At 41.6% G+C, this 15,792-nt stretch overlaps 1 protein-coding gene across 1 annotated transcript in view; it reads right to left on the bottom strand.

Moving 5' to 3' along the window:
• The window catches only part of dnaaf11 (dynein axonemal assembly factor 11), a 64,926-nt gene extending 49,215 nt beyond the window's left edge, over positions 1 to 15,711 (bottom strand). The window contains exons 1-7 of the mRNA XM_039816106.1: positions 15,529 to 15,711; positions 15,149 to 15,202; positions 13,365 to 13,551; positions 12,538 to 12,575; positions 9,603 to 9,775; positions 7,444 to 7,664; positions 3,631 to 3,804 (exon numbers count right to left, since the gene is read on the bottom strand). Coding sequence (XP_039672040.1) covers positions 3,631 to 3,804; positions 7,444 to 7,664; positions 9,603 to 9,775; positions 12,538 to 12,575; positions 13,365 to 13,551; positions 15,149 to 15,202; positions 15,529 to 15,637 — 956 coding nt within the window. The 5' untranslated portion in view covers positions 15,638 to 15,711. The remainder of the gene's footprint in view (positions 1 to 3,630; positions 3,805 to 7,443; positions 7,665 to 9,602; positions 9,776 to 12,537; positions 12,576 to 13,364; positions 13,552 to 15,148; positions 15,203 to 15,528) is intronic.
• Positions 15,712 to 15,792: the final 81 nt, after the last annotated feature.

Below are 15,792 nucleotides of genomic sequence, written 5' to 3'. Positions count from 1 at the left end.
CGCGAGTTATAGGAGCTTAGCTGGGAGCTTCATGGAGACAGCTAGCTAAAGGTAACGTTAGCTGCCCTACAGCTGCCAGAGTTAGCATCGACTTCATATATTACCTTCTAATATCTGTATTTTCAGTAACGTGACAATATTCCGCGAAATTTTCTTTCAAAAAGCTGGCATTTTCAGCGTGTAACTTGCTAGCTCGAAGTTTGTTGCAGTTTCCCGTAGCGAAGGGATTAGACAACGCCAACACACGGCGCAGAAGCGGAGGGATAAAGCATCCGGCGCACGTCCGGCTTTATGCTAGAAATGTCCTTCCGTTGATCCAGACTAGACATCTGATGACTTGCATTCTTCATCTGGTTAAAAGAGAGTTAAAAAACCACCAAATGTATCAAAAAAAAGGCTTGAAACTCGATAAAAAGTCAACTTCTGGCAGACAACTGCAACCCTGACGCATGCACAAAGGGGATATGATGCGACCAACTGTAACGGACCCTTACCTCGAATAAAATGAGTTTCTCCAGGTTTGAACATTGTTGGAAACATTAAGTATAACGTAAGTACACAACTCAACAACATACAGAACATAGGTATTGTAGTTTTTAGACATTTGAATGTGGAAATGCTACATAATATACCTTTAAAGTTTTAATTCTGGGTTGCGGAAGATAGAGTTAAGTTAATTCAACATGTATCCACACATATTCCCTCAAAAAAAAAAAAAAAGATAAAAAGGCGACAGCATCACCTTCATCCATGACAGACCAACATTTATTCCCTAAACCTCCCCCAACAGTCACATCCCTGTGTCCACACACTTTTGGCCATGATGTGTGTGTGTGTGTGTGTGTGTGTGTGTGTGTGTGTGTGTGTGTGTGTGTGTGTGTGTGTGTGTGTGTCAGCAGATAATGATCAGTGTGTATCTGAAGGGTTTCTGATTTGTTCTGTTGAAACTGAGCCTCTCAGCTGGATAACAGTTGGTGATGGAGCGACATCTAGTGGCCAAAAGGGCAAACTGCAGCCAGAGAGTCAAAACATCCAGGCAGTCTGGTGGTGCGTTTGGGGTGCGGGGCGTGTGGGATTAAAGCAGGGTTCATACGCATTTTAACCAATACTTTTCCATGACTTTTCCATGACTTTTTCCATGACTTTTCCATGACTTTTTCTATGACTTTTCTATGACTTTCCACCGACTTTTCCACGTACCTTCCTGACTTTTCCATAATTTTCTCGCACGACTTTTTCCATGACTTTCTTCTTGACTTTTCCATGACTTTCCATGACTTTTTCCATGACTTTTTCTATGACTTTTCCATCTCTTTCCCATGACTTTCCCATGACTTTTCTATGACTCTTTTCCATGACTTTGACTTTTGACTTTTCCATGACTTTTCCATGACTTTTTCATATTACTTTACGCCTTTCCATGACTTTTTTCCATGACTTTATGCTTCCATGACTTTTCTGCCATGCTTTCCATCACTGCTTCCCCATGACTTTTTCCATGACTTGTCCAAGCCTCTTTGTCCATGACTTTTTCATGACTTTTCCATGACTTTTCCATGACTTTTTCTATGACTTTCCCATGACTTTTCCATGACTTTTTCCATGACTTTTCCATGACTTTTCCATGACTTTTTCCATGACTTTTCCATGACTTTTCCATGACTTTTCCATGACTTTGTCCATGACTTTGTCCATGACTTTGTCCATGACTATTTCATGACTTTCCCATGACTTTTCCAGGACTTTTCCATGACTTTTCCAGGACTTTTCCAGGACTTTTCCAGGACTTTTTCCAGGACTTTTTCCAGGACTTTTTCCATGATTTTTTCCATGATTTTTTGGCAAATTTCCATGACTATGTGTTCCTGAAAATGTGCGAATAAAGCTGGTGAAAGTGTGTTTCCATCCAACTGCTTTAAAGCGAAAAAAAACCTGTGTGTAATGACGTCACGTGCTGTTTTCAGGGTTCATACGCATTTTAACCAATACTTTTCCATGACTTTTCGGCAAATTTCCGTGACTATGTGTTCCTGAAAATGTCAGTCGACATTATACAATAAGAATACAAATCTGTGTTAAAGTTTACCCCTCAGAGGTTCAACTATGAAATTAATGACAATTTATGTAGTTCATAGTGGGATTCGTAATATCGCGCCCCCCGAAAAGAACGTTAAGGTTAAGACGACGTGAAATAAATTTTTTATTATTAATCACAAATAATTTATTAATAAAAAAAAAAAAATTCCATGATTTTTCCAAAACTTTCTGGGTCTTTTTTATTTTTCCAAAACCTTTCCAGCCCTGGAATTTGCATTTTTCAAATTCCATAACTTTTCCAGTTTTTTTTCCAAAGCGTATGAACCCTGTTAAAGGCGGCGATCACTACAAGCTGATGTACATGATCGGGGGCACAAGCGCCGATTTATGTTTTTCACACGCGCACAGCCTTTTAAAAAGAATGTACCGTATTTTCCGGACTATAAGTCGCTCCGGAGTATAAGTCGCATCAGTCAAAAAATGCGCCATGAAGAGGAAAAAAACATATAAGTCGCACCGACTATAAGTTGCATTTATTTAGAATTTTTTATTCATTTTTTTTATCTGTCAACTATACAACAGCACACAGAACAACAGGCTGAATACGGTAGGTGTCCGGTATGTTAACGTAACACATTAATAGTTATTCAACTACACAACAGCACCCAGAACAACCAGCTACCAGGGCGTGGAGCATGGTTGTATTAAAAGGCGTGGAGACGTAGCTGCACCGTTGACGAGCCCCTCCCGACTCCTTCCTCCAGCTCTGGCCATCTCGCCTTCAGCCCGCCATTAGCCGATTAGCTTTCTTTGTTTTCTTCATTGCAGTAAGAGTCACCTTTTCGCCAGTCTCCCTCACAAGTTTCTCCCTCATTTCCATCTTTCTTTCTGCTGCTCGATTACCGTTTTCGGGCTACATATTTTACTACCTGCAGTTTGTTACCTCTTTTCTTTCTCAGTTGTGTTTAGCAGCAGCGTTCTAGTCGTCACAAGCCTAGAGCGCCCTCTCGCGGCTGTAGACGGTAATGTTTTCAGTATGAATTAACATGTTAAATTATATATATTTTGATATATAAGTCGCACCTGACTATAACATCAGCCAAAGTAGGAAAAAAAAGTGCGACTAATAGTCCGGAAAATACGGTAGTAAAATCTTTTGGGGATTTCAGAACCTTAGGAAATGGACAGCGGCCGACACGAACACACTCGCCTATTAACTCGATAATAGAGCAGTAAAGTAGGCTTTCAACTCAGGACAGCGCCACTTCTCACAGATACAGATATAGGACTGGAGATGAAAAGATTAACTGGCACGTAACCGCGATCAGCTTGGTGGGAAATTAAGAATCAATGCCACCGACATAACCAATCACACTATGCCAGACGCTCCACTTAGCACCAACTGCAATGTTTAATTTGAAATGACTGTAAAAATGAACTGGCAGTCTGGCACACACTGAGTGGGTGCTCAGTGTTTTACGGTATCGGCGCCTGTGATCAGGGGAAGGTAAACGGGGTGAATGCCAATAGTGACGGGGACATCCCTAGTTTTAACCCTAACCATGGGTGCGGTCTTGAATACAGAGCACTTACTTCTCCTTTGCTTTCTTCTTCTCCTCCAGGTGGCGGTGAGCCTCTAGACGGGATTCAGGAGTGAACGAACAGGGCGTTTCCCAGAATTCCTTCTCGCGCCGCGCGTCGTCCAAGTCGGGGTTCACCGCGTCCCCCTCGGCGTCCTGGTTCTCCTTATTGTCCTCCGACGCTGGACTACACACACAGAAAGACAGCCAACCCTTCAAACAGACATTATGATCAGGATTTAGGGTTTTATCTTTCAAAAGGTCTGTTCTTCAGACCAGTTTACTGGCTCTGTTTGTTTACTTATTTATTATACACACACACACACACACACACACACACACACACACACACACACACACAGAGACACACACACACACACACACACACACACACACAGAGACACACAGACACACACACACACACACACACAGACACACACACACAGAGACACACAGACACACACACACAGACACACACACACAGAGACACACAGAGACACACAGACACACACACACACACAGAGACACACAGAGACACACACACAGACAGACACACATGACACATACACACACACACACACATACACACACACACACACACACACACAGACACACACAGACGACACATACACACACACATACATAAACACACACACACACAGACAGACACACACACAGACACACACACACACACATACACACAGACACACACAGACAGACAGACACACATACATAAACACAGACACACACACACACACACATACACACAGACACACACAGACAGACACACACACACACACACACACAGACAGACACACACACACACAGAGACACACACACATACAGACAGACACACACAAAGACACACACAGAGACAAAAAAACCCACCCACACACACACACACACACACACCCTTTCTTATAAGTGGAGTTTCTAATCTAATTCCGTTCTGCAGAGTGCGATCCTTCATGAGGCAGTTTAATTAAAGAAGCAGTTGACAAACGTTACCTCCTCCAGCTCTGTTCTTCAGTCCAGTTTACAGGCTCGGTTTGTTGACTTATTTATTACGTACGTCTGACACATGTTAGAGGGTTCGTTTTATAGATGAGCCCAAAATCTCTCCTCAGAGTGTTTAATGACCTGTACCATATGGGTCACCCTCTGTCCTCAGAGCCTTGAGGGAAATGTGTTTTTACTCCACTATTTTAACAATCCACGTGCCATAAATATGGTTGTTGTGCAAGACTCTCCATCTTTAAATTCTATCTATCTATCTATCTATCTATCTATCTATCTATCTATCTATCTATCTATCTATCTATATATATATATATATATATACCTTCACCCGCTCAGCACCCTGGTTCACAGATGGGCTTCGTAAGATGAAGGCAGCAGGACGGGTCCTTGAGCGGCGCTTCAGAGCCTCTGGCCTCACTGTCCACAATCAAATTTACCGGGAGCAACAACAAACATATGCACAGTCCCTCAAAGAGGCAAGGTCACAGTTTTACTCTGATGCAATCAGAAACAGCCCAGGAAATTCCAAGCAGCTTTTCTCCACTATAAACCACCTTCTCAAACCACAATCCTCCCCACTTACTACCACTACAGAAGAGCAGTGCAATAAATTCCTGGATTTCTTCACATCAAAAATTGCACATATTCGCTCTGCCCTTTCTGGTCCTCCCACCCAAACTGTTCCCCCAACATATACCGTCTCCAAACCCCTAAACTGCTTTCCTGAGGTTTCATCAGAAGAGGTGCAAAACATCATCAGGAAGATGAAATCCTCCACCTGTCCCCTGGACCCTCTCCCAACCTCCCTGGTAAAAACCCATATCACTGTCCTAAGTCCCCTGATCACCGCTGCTATTAACCATTCCCTCCAAACTGGCCACGTTCCCCCTGTCTTAAAAAAAGCCATTATCAGACCACTGCTCAAAAAATCCACTCTTGATCCAGAAGTCCTATCCAACTATAGGCCCATCTCCAATCTCCCTTTCATATCAAAAGTACTTGAGAAAGCAGTTGCCATCCACCTTCAGGATCACCTCAAACATAATAACCTCTTTGAAAAATTCCAGTCAGGCTTCCGCACTGCCCACAGCACAGAGACTGCCCTCGTCAGAGTCACAAATGACCTCCTCATATCATCTGATGCTGGCGCTCCCTCTCTCCTCATACTCCTGGACCTTTCTGCTGCATTTGATACTGTTGACCATGACATTCTTTTAAACCGGCTACACCTCACCACTGGACTAAATGACATTGCTCTCAGCTGGTTCAAATCATACCTCACAAACCGGACAGAATACGTCTCCCTGGGCCACTCCAAATCAAATCCACACACCGTTACTTGCGGTGTCCCCCAGGGGTCAGTCCTTGGCCCCATCCTCTTCATTCTCTACCTCACCCCCCTTGGCCAAATCATCAACCATCACAAAATTTCTTTCCACTGCTATGCCAATGACACACAGCTCTATGTAAATGCCACAACTGAAACCCCACAGTCACAGTCATCCCCATCAAATCTCACCACCTGTCTGGAGGAGATAAAGGTATGGATGGAGCACAACTTCCTTCAACTCAACAGCTCCAAAACCAAAGCCATCCTGGTTGGCACTCCTCACCAGACCAAATCATCATCCATAACCAGCATCACCTTTTCTGGCTCCAACATCCCCCTCTCATCAACAGTCACAAATCTTGGTGTAAAAATTGACTCCCAACTCACTTTTGAAGCCCATATAAATCACCTATGCAAGACCTCCTTCTACCACCTCCGTAACATCTCCAAACTTCGCCCCATTCTCTCCATCTCAGATGCCGAAAAGCCGGTTCATGCCTTTGTCTCCTCCAGACTGGACTACTGTAACACACTGCTCATTGGGATTCCTGGAAAGAGCCTGCAGAGGCTTCAGTACATACAAAACTCTGCAGCTAGGATCCTGATGAGAGTGCGGAAACATGAGCACATTACCCCCGTTCTCCACTCACTCCGCTGGCTTCCCGTCTCCACCAGGATTGAATACAAGGTTTCCCTCCTCACACATCAATGCATCCATGGACATGCCCCTCCCTACCTCAAAGAACTCATCAACCCTCAAAACACTACACGCTCCCTCCGCTCCACTCACTCAAACCTCCTCCACAGACCCAGAACCAGACTCAGGACTATGGGAGATAGGGCCTTCTGTGCTGCTGCCCCACGTCTGTGGAATGCCCTCCCTGACACCTTGAGGGCACCTCAACACACTGACTGTTTTAAAAAAGGCCTTAAGACATTTCTCTTTTGCAAAGCTTTTGGTCCCTTTTAGATGTTTTATTTTTTTTTATTCTTGTATTTTAAACTACTTATTTTTTCTCTATCGTTTTTATCTCTAACCTGTAGCACTTTGAGATCTCTGATGAAAAGTGCATTATAAATTAAATGTATTATTATTATTATTATTATTATTAGGCTGAAAAGGTGAAAATTCACAAACTGGATGTACTTAAATGAGACAAAATAATCTTTTGTCGATCCTACATTTCCCAGAATGCAACACACTAGCTTCTTTCTTTCCTTCAGTGCGTTTCTTTTATGCGTTTCTTTTGTCTGACAATACTTTGACCGTCAACAAGAAGTGACGTCACCCAACATCACTTAGAGCTCCTTTAAGACGATAGTTTTTTGATTTTTAAAGAAATTAACAATAACTCCCCCCCTGCAGTAACTCGGAGGACCCCCCTAAGGGTCCCGGACCCCCTGTTGAAGACCTCTGCTTTAGACCTGAGACTGTAAACGTCTTTCAGACTCCAGGCCGCTGCCGTTTGTACTCACGCTGTGTTGTTGATGTCGGTGTACCAGCGGCCATCGAAGCCCGGTTTCCTCTCCTTGTTTCCTTTCTCCTCTCCTGCTTCCTTCCTCTGCGCCTCCTCTCTCTCCCTGGCTCTCCTCTTCAGGTATTCCTTCTCCTGCTCCCAGACTCGTCTCTTGGCCTCCTCCAGCCCCTGAGAGGCTGCGATCCTCTCCGAGCGGCTGATCTCCGTCCCGTCCAGCCGCTGAGGACAGAGAATTAGAAACTCTAAAAACTCAGAATCTGGATCAGAAAAACGACTGAGTGCCAAGTACAGTAACACAGTGGTTGGTGCATTATACATAAACATAAACATTAGGGGTGGGAACAATATCGAAAATCTTACGTAATCGTGATTTTTGTTTTCGTGAGGATTTTTTAAATCAATTCTTTTCCCTAGAATCCATTTTTTATTCATTTAATTATTTATTGAACCACCTGATTCCCCTCAATATTTACAGATCCCCAGATCTTCAAGCACGGTACAAGACAACAGAACAAACACTGGAAATGGAAAAACTCACTCTAACACTCAGAAATCAAATTTTAAAAAAATTTAATAAATTGTATTCAGAGCATATAATTAGAACAGAAAAACATGATTCTGCGATCACATAATTCAACGCATTATCAGCCTCTCTCTCTCTCTCTCTCTCTCTCTCTCTCTCTCTCTCTCTCTCTCTCTCTCTCTCTCTCTCTCTCTCTCTCTCTATATATATATATATATATATATATATATATATATATATATATATATATATACACACACACACACACACACACACACACACACACACACACACACACACACACACACACACACACACACATATATATCTATATATTTATATATCTATATCTAAAGATGGAGAGTCTTGCACAGGTAAAGAAGCAACAGCAGCAACCATATTTATCGCACGTCGATTGTTAAAATTTTCGTTGCAAAAAAAGTCCCATAATATATCTTGGCAGAAAGTTGAAAAATGTTGCGTTTACTTCACACAAGAGCAGCCATTTTCCCCTGTTGCCATGGGAACGTTATGAAGTGACGTAATTACGCGACGTGAACATCATCGAAAAGCAGGATATATATATATATATATATATATATATATATATATATATATATATATATATATATATATATATATACACACACACATACACACAGTACAGGCTAAAAGTTTGGACACACCTTCTCATTCAATACGTTTCCTTTTCATTTTCATGACTATTTACATTGTAGATTCTCACTGAAGGCATCAAAACTATGAATGAACACATATGGAATTATGTACTTAACAAAAAAGTGTGAAAGAACTGAAAACATGTCTTATATTTTAGATTCTTCAAAGTAGCCACCCTTTGCTTTTTTATTAATAAGGGAAATAATTCCACTAATGAACCCTGACAAAGCACACCTGTGAAGGTAAAACCATTTCAGGTGACTACCTCATGAAGCTCATTGAGAGAACACCAAGGGTTTGCAGAGTTATCAAAAAGGGTGGCTACTTTGAAGAATCTAAAATATAAGACATGTTTTCAGTTATTTCACACTTTTTTGTTAAGTACATAATTCCATATGTGTTCATTCATAGTTTTGATGCCTTCAGTGAGAATCTACAATGTAAATTGTCATGAAAATAAATAATAAATAATAAATAATAAATAATAAATAATATATATATATATATATATATATATATATATATATATATATATATATATATATATAAAGATGGAGAGTCTTGCACAGGTAAAGAAGCAACATCAGCAACCATATTTATGGCACGTGGATTGTTAAAATAGTGGAGTAAAAACACATTTCCCTCAAGGCTCTGAGGACAGAGGGTGACCCATATGGTACAGGTCATTAAACACTCTGAGGAGAGATTTTGGGCTCATCTATAAAACTAAAACTGCAGTTTTTGCAAGTTCCCGCAATTTCATCGCATAAAATTGCATAAATACCATATATAGCATATTCCATCTCATTTTTTTAAGAAAACGTGCCGCATAATCAAGGATTTTTACCCGCAACAATCACAAAAAAACTCAGCGTTTTTCTGGAAGTACTGACTAGACTACACCACTGCATAGACTGACCAGGTGAGGCCCTTTCCCTGAGACGGGGGTCAGTTACCTTGAGCTGGGGCAGAGAGGCCACCACGTACTGCCTGTAGCCCTGGAACTCGGTGCAGGGGTTCCCCACCAGAAACAGCTCTTGGAGGTGCACGTTGTGTTTCAGAGACTCCACGCTGCTCAGACGGCCCACGAAATTCACCGTCAGATCCAGTTTCTGGAGGCTCTCGCAGCCTGAAAAGACCGGGAAAAAAAAAACACACAGACACCTTCTTAAAGGTCTCGTGGCATGAAACTTTCACTTCATGAGGGTTTTTTACGTTAATATGAGTCCCCCCAGCCTGCCTATGGCCCCCCAGTGGCTAGAAATATTTATAGGTGTAAACCGAGCCCTGGGTATCCTGCTCTGCCTTTGAGAAAATGAAAGCTCAGATGAGCCAATCAGGAATCTTCTCCTTATGAGGTCATAAGGAGCAAGGTTACCTCCCCTTTCTCTGCTTTGCCCGCCCAGAGAATTTGGCCCACCCATGAGAGAGAGAGAGAGAGAAAGAGACATCAGATACAGTATTAGGGGACCACTAAGGCCTATATAAAAGAGACTTCAGATACAGTATTAGGGGACCACTAAGGTCTATATAAAAGAGACTTCAGATACAGTATTAGGGGACCACTAAGGTCTATATAAAAGAGACTTCAGATACAGTATTAGGGGACCACTAAGGCCTATATAAAAGAGACTTCAGATACAGTATTAGGGGACCACTAAGGTCTATATAAAAGAGACTTCAGATACAGTATTAGGGGACCACTAAGGTCTATATAAAAGAGACTTCAGATACAGTATTAGGGGACCACTAAGGCCTATATAAAAGAGACTTCAGATACAGTATTAGGGGACCACTAAGGTCTATATAAAAGAGACTTCAGATACAGTATTAGGGACCACTAAGGTCTATATAAAAGAGGCTTCAGATACAGTATTAGGGGACCCTTAAGGTCTATATAAAAGAGACTTCAGATACAGTATTAGGGGACCACTAAGGTCTATATAAAAGAGACTTCAGATACAGTATTAGGGGACCCTTAAGGTCTATATAAAAGAGACTTCAGATACAGTATTAGGGGACCACTAAGGTCTATATAAAAGAGACTTCAGATACAGTATTAGGGGACCACTAAGGTCCATATAAAAGAGACTTCAGATACAGTATTAGGGGACCACTAAGGTCCATATAAAAGAGACTTCAGATACAGTATTAGGGGACCCTTAAGGTCTATATAAAAGAGACTTCAGATACAGTATTAGAGGACCACTAAGGCCTATATAAAAGAGACTTCAGATACAGTATTAGGGGACCACTAAGGTCCATATAAAAGAGACTTCAGATACAGTATTAGGGGACCACTAAGGTCTATATAAAAGAGACTTCAGATACAGTATTAGGGGACCACTAAGGTCCATATAAAAGAGACTTCAGATACAGTATTAGGGGACCACTAAGGCCTATATAAAAGAGACTTCAGATACAGTATTAGGGGACCACTAAGGTCTATATAAAAGAGACTTCAGATACAGTATTAGGGGACCACTAAGGTCTATATAAAAGAGACTTCAGATACAGTATTAGGGGACCACTAAGGTCTATATAAAAGAGACTTCAGATACAGTATTAGGGGACCACTGAGGCCTATATAAAAGAGACTTCAGATACAGTATTAGGGGACCACTAAGGTCTATATAAAAGAGACTTCAGATACAGTATTAGGGGACCACTAAGGTCTATATAAAAGAGACTTCAGATACAGTATTAAGGGGACCACTAAGGTCTATATAAAAGAGACTTCAGATACAGTATTAGGGGACCACTAAGGTCTATATAAAAGAGACTTCAGATACAGTATTAGGGGACCACTAAGGTCTATATAAAAGAGACTTCAGATACAGTATTAGGGGACCACTGAGGCCTATATAAAAGAGACTTCAGATACAGTATTAGGGGACCACTAAGGTCTATATAAAAGAGACTTCAGATACAGTATTAGGGGACCACTAAGGCCTATATAAAAGAGACTTCAGATACAGTATTAGGGGACCCTTAAGGTCTATATAAAAGAGACTTCAGATACAGTATTAGAGGACCACTAAGGTCCATATAAAAGAGACTTCAGATACAGTATTAGGGGACCACTAAGGTCTATATAAAAGAGACTTCAGATACAGTATTAGGGGACCACTAAGGTCTATATAAAAGAGACTTCAGATACAGTATTAGGGGACCATTAAGGTCTATATAAAAGAGACTTGAGATACAGTGTTAGGGGACCAGTAAGGTCTATATAAAAGAGACTTCAGATACAGTATTAGGGGACCACTAAGGTCTATATAAAAGAGACTTCAGATACAGTATTAGAGGACCACTAAGGTCTATATAAAAGAGACTTCAGATACAGTATTAGGGGACCACTAAGGCCTATATAAAAGAGACTTCAGATACAGTATTAGAGGACCACTAAGGTCTCTATAAAAGAGACTTCAGATACAGTATTAGGGGACCACTAAGGCCTATATAAAAGACACTTCAGATACAGTATTAGGGGACCACTAAGGTCTATATAAAAGAGACTTCAGATACAGTATTAGGGGACCACTAAGGCCTATATAAAAGAGACTTCAGATACAGTATTAGAGGACCACTAAGGCCTATATAAAAGAGACTTCAGATACAGTATTAGGGGACCACTAAGGTCTATATAAAAGAGACTTCAGATACAGTATTAGAGGACCACTAAGGCCTATATAAAAGAGACTTCAGATACAGTATTAGGGGACCACTAAGGTCTATATAAAAGCATCCAAAGAGCACCATGTATTATTACTATTTTCAAAAATGGATTCATCTTTAAGATTTTTCTCAAGTAAAAATGGCAAACATTTGATGGTTACAGCTTCACCATAAAAACACCGAAACACGACTGTTTGTGTTGTTCATACTGACCTTCAAGGTTTTCAATGACTTCTGTTTTCCCTTTTTTCCTTTTTTTTTTTTCTCTTTTTTTCACCACCCGAAATACTTTTATCACCGAAACAATACGGCCGAAATGTTGTGATGACGCAAACAGAAACCGCGACCTGCACGTGTGTCAGTACCCGATCCGTTCCACCTGCAAAGCGTCTCCTTAGCAACGAGGTTGAGACGGACCGCGGAGTGAAAACAATGAAAAGTACTCTCTTAGAGTCAGTCAGCACACGTTTCAGTGAGATCTATTCGGATCCTCTGCACTTCATCGCGACTGGACTTGATCCGCGTTATAAAGACCGTCACTTGGATGCGGAAATAAAGCAGGGCGCACGAGAAGTGATCCAGGCCGCCATGGATGCAGAGAACCCGCGTGGAGACGGAGACGGAGCGCGCACGGAGCAGGAGGAGATCAGAGCGCCGAAACAAAGACCCGTCTCTCTGCACCAGATGAGGGGCATGCACCCTCGCTGTCTGATATGTTCAGTGAAATCCTGCAAGAAAGTGCCTCAAATAATAATAATAATAATAATAATAATAATAATAATAATAATAGGTAAGCTATTCTGTTCTTAGGCTACTGTATACTGTATGTGACTATCAGATTGTAGCCATATTTCTGCTAGATATTTTTTTAATTAAACTTTAATATTAATTTATACAATTGCAATGCCTTGATTTTGGTAAAGTTAGTACACAGTCATAGCCATAAATGCAATGGTACTAATAATTGGCTTTTGGTTTCGGCCAAGAATTTTCATTTCGGTGCATCCCTAAAGATATTCGGGGGATGTCTGACTGAGGGCCGTCCCCCAGCAGCCTCACCTATCCGGGGGATGAGGTTGTTCTGCAGGTAGAGGATCCTCAGGTCCCGGCACCAGCCGTCCAGGTGCTGGATCCTCTCGATGTCCTGCTGATGGAGAGACACTTCCTCCAGGGACCAGATCTCACAGTCGTTGTGCTCGGATCGCCGGCGGACCAGGTCCTCTGTGACTGGACGCAGACACACACACACACACACACACACAGAGACACACACACAGAGACACACACAGAGACACACACACACACACAGAGACACACACACAGAGACACACACACACAGACACACACACACACACACACACACAAAGACAGCGACACACACAGACAGACACACACACACACAGACAGACACACACACAGACAGACACACACACACACACATACAGAGACACACACACCCAGAGATACACACAGAGACAGACACACACACACACACACACACACACACACAGAAAGACACACACAGAGAAAGACACACACACACACAGAGACAGACACACACAAACAGAGACAGACACACAAACAGAGACAGACACACACACACAGACACACACAAAAGAGACACACACACACACACACACACAGACACACACACACAGACAGACACACACACACACACACACACACACACACACAGACACACACACACACACACACACACACAGACAGACACACAGAGACAGACACACACAGACAGAGACACACACACACACAGACAGACACACACACACACACACACACACAGACAGACACACACACACACACACACACACACAGACAGAGACACACACAGACAGACAGACACACACACACACACACACACACAGACACACACAGACAGACACACACACACACACAGACAGAGACACACACAGACAGACACACACAGACAGAGACACACACAGACAGACACACACAGACACATAGAGAGACACACACACAGTGACAGACACACACAAACAGAGACAGATACACACACACACACACACACAGAGAGACACACACACAGACAGAGATACACACAGAGACACACACAGACACACACACATACAGAGACATACACACAGAGACACACACAGACAGAGATACACACAGAGACAGACACACACAGAGACACACACACACAGAGACAGACATGCAGAGACACACACAGACAGAGACACAGACAGAGACACAGACAGAGACACACAGAGACACACACAGAGACACACACACACACACACACACACAGACACACACACACACACACACAGACAGAGACACACACACACACACACAAAATGTATTTTGGTAGCTAGTGAAGAAAGCAAAGTAACATCTTGGATAGCTTTGTAAAGTTAGCATGCTATGGGGTAACGTTAACACACCAAATTCACAGGTATAAGCTTCCTTTTGCCGACTCTTGTAAAGACCAAGCTGAAGTAAATGGTTAAACGATATTACGTTAGAAAGGTAAGAAGTTACACGTTGGTTTTACACCATTACGTTAACAGAATCATTTATATTCGTACTTAAACAGACATTTTTATAACAGTTAGCTAGCCGAAAATGAACACAACCGTTAACTAGCTAACGTTCTTGAACAACCGTTGACGTAAGTTCAAAAACGCTAACGTCCCAAACTACGCCGCTATCTCGCTAAAAACATAAATTAAAAAGGATAATTTACAAATAACAGTAGTTCACAACTGTAGAAAGGCAGAAAAAAATGTTCTACAGTTTTATTGAAAGTTATTTTGAGTCATTTTTTGTTTTTAAAACTTACTGTAAACCATCTTCCTCTCTGTTGTCAGGCGTTGCCGTAGAGACCGAGTCCGTGCTGCGTTCGAGTGCAATAGGAAATTACTTCAACTAGAAATGTAGCCGTAAATAAATACTATATCTATGAATAAATACAACGAGGGTTGCTTTTTATTAAAATAAAAAAATCGGAGATATGAGTTAAGAGGCTTCATTTTTTGAGGAAAACCACCACAGCGTTTCAGTGTCAGGGTTTTGGGGAAAACAGCATTTAAAACACACACACACACACACACACACACATTTATATACATACATATATACATATATACAGTACATACAGTAATATTTTTTTCTCACTTTTTTCCAATTTTTTTTAACAAGTTAATTGTTTAGTTTTGTCACCTTTGGCGATGTTTTTTGATGATTTCTTTTGGTCACTTTTTTCAGCATTTAAAAGAAAATTGATTGCTGATTTTTTTCCTGCGTTTTTGTAGTTTTTCCAACTAAACATTGGTCACTTTTTATCAACGTTCTGTTGCTTGAGCTTTTATTTTGAAAGTGGCATTACGGAGGTTGTTCAGCGGTACGCTGAGGAAGAGAAACCGGAGAAACCCATTGACATATAGGAGAAACCCGACTAACAACAAACAATAACAACCGCAGCGT

The sequence above is a fragment of the Perca fluviatilis genome, chromosome 11, assembly GCF_010015445.1.
Source record: "Perca fluviatilis chromosome 11, GENO_Pfluv_1.0, whole genome shotgun sequence".
NCBI classification, from domain to species: Eukaryota; Metazoa; Chordata; class Actinopteri; order Perciformes; family Percidae; genus Perca; species Perca fluviatilis.
This window is presented reverse-complemented; position numbering and strand designations above follow the sequence as displayed.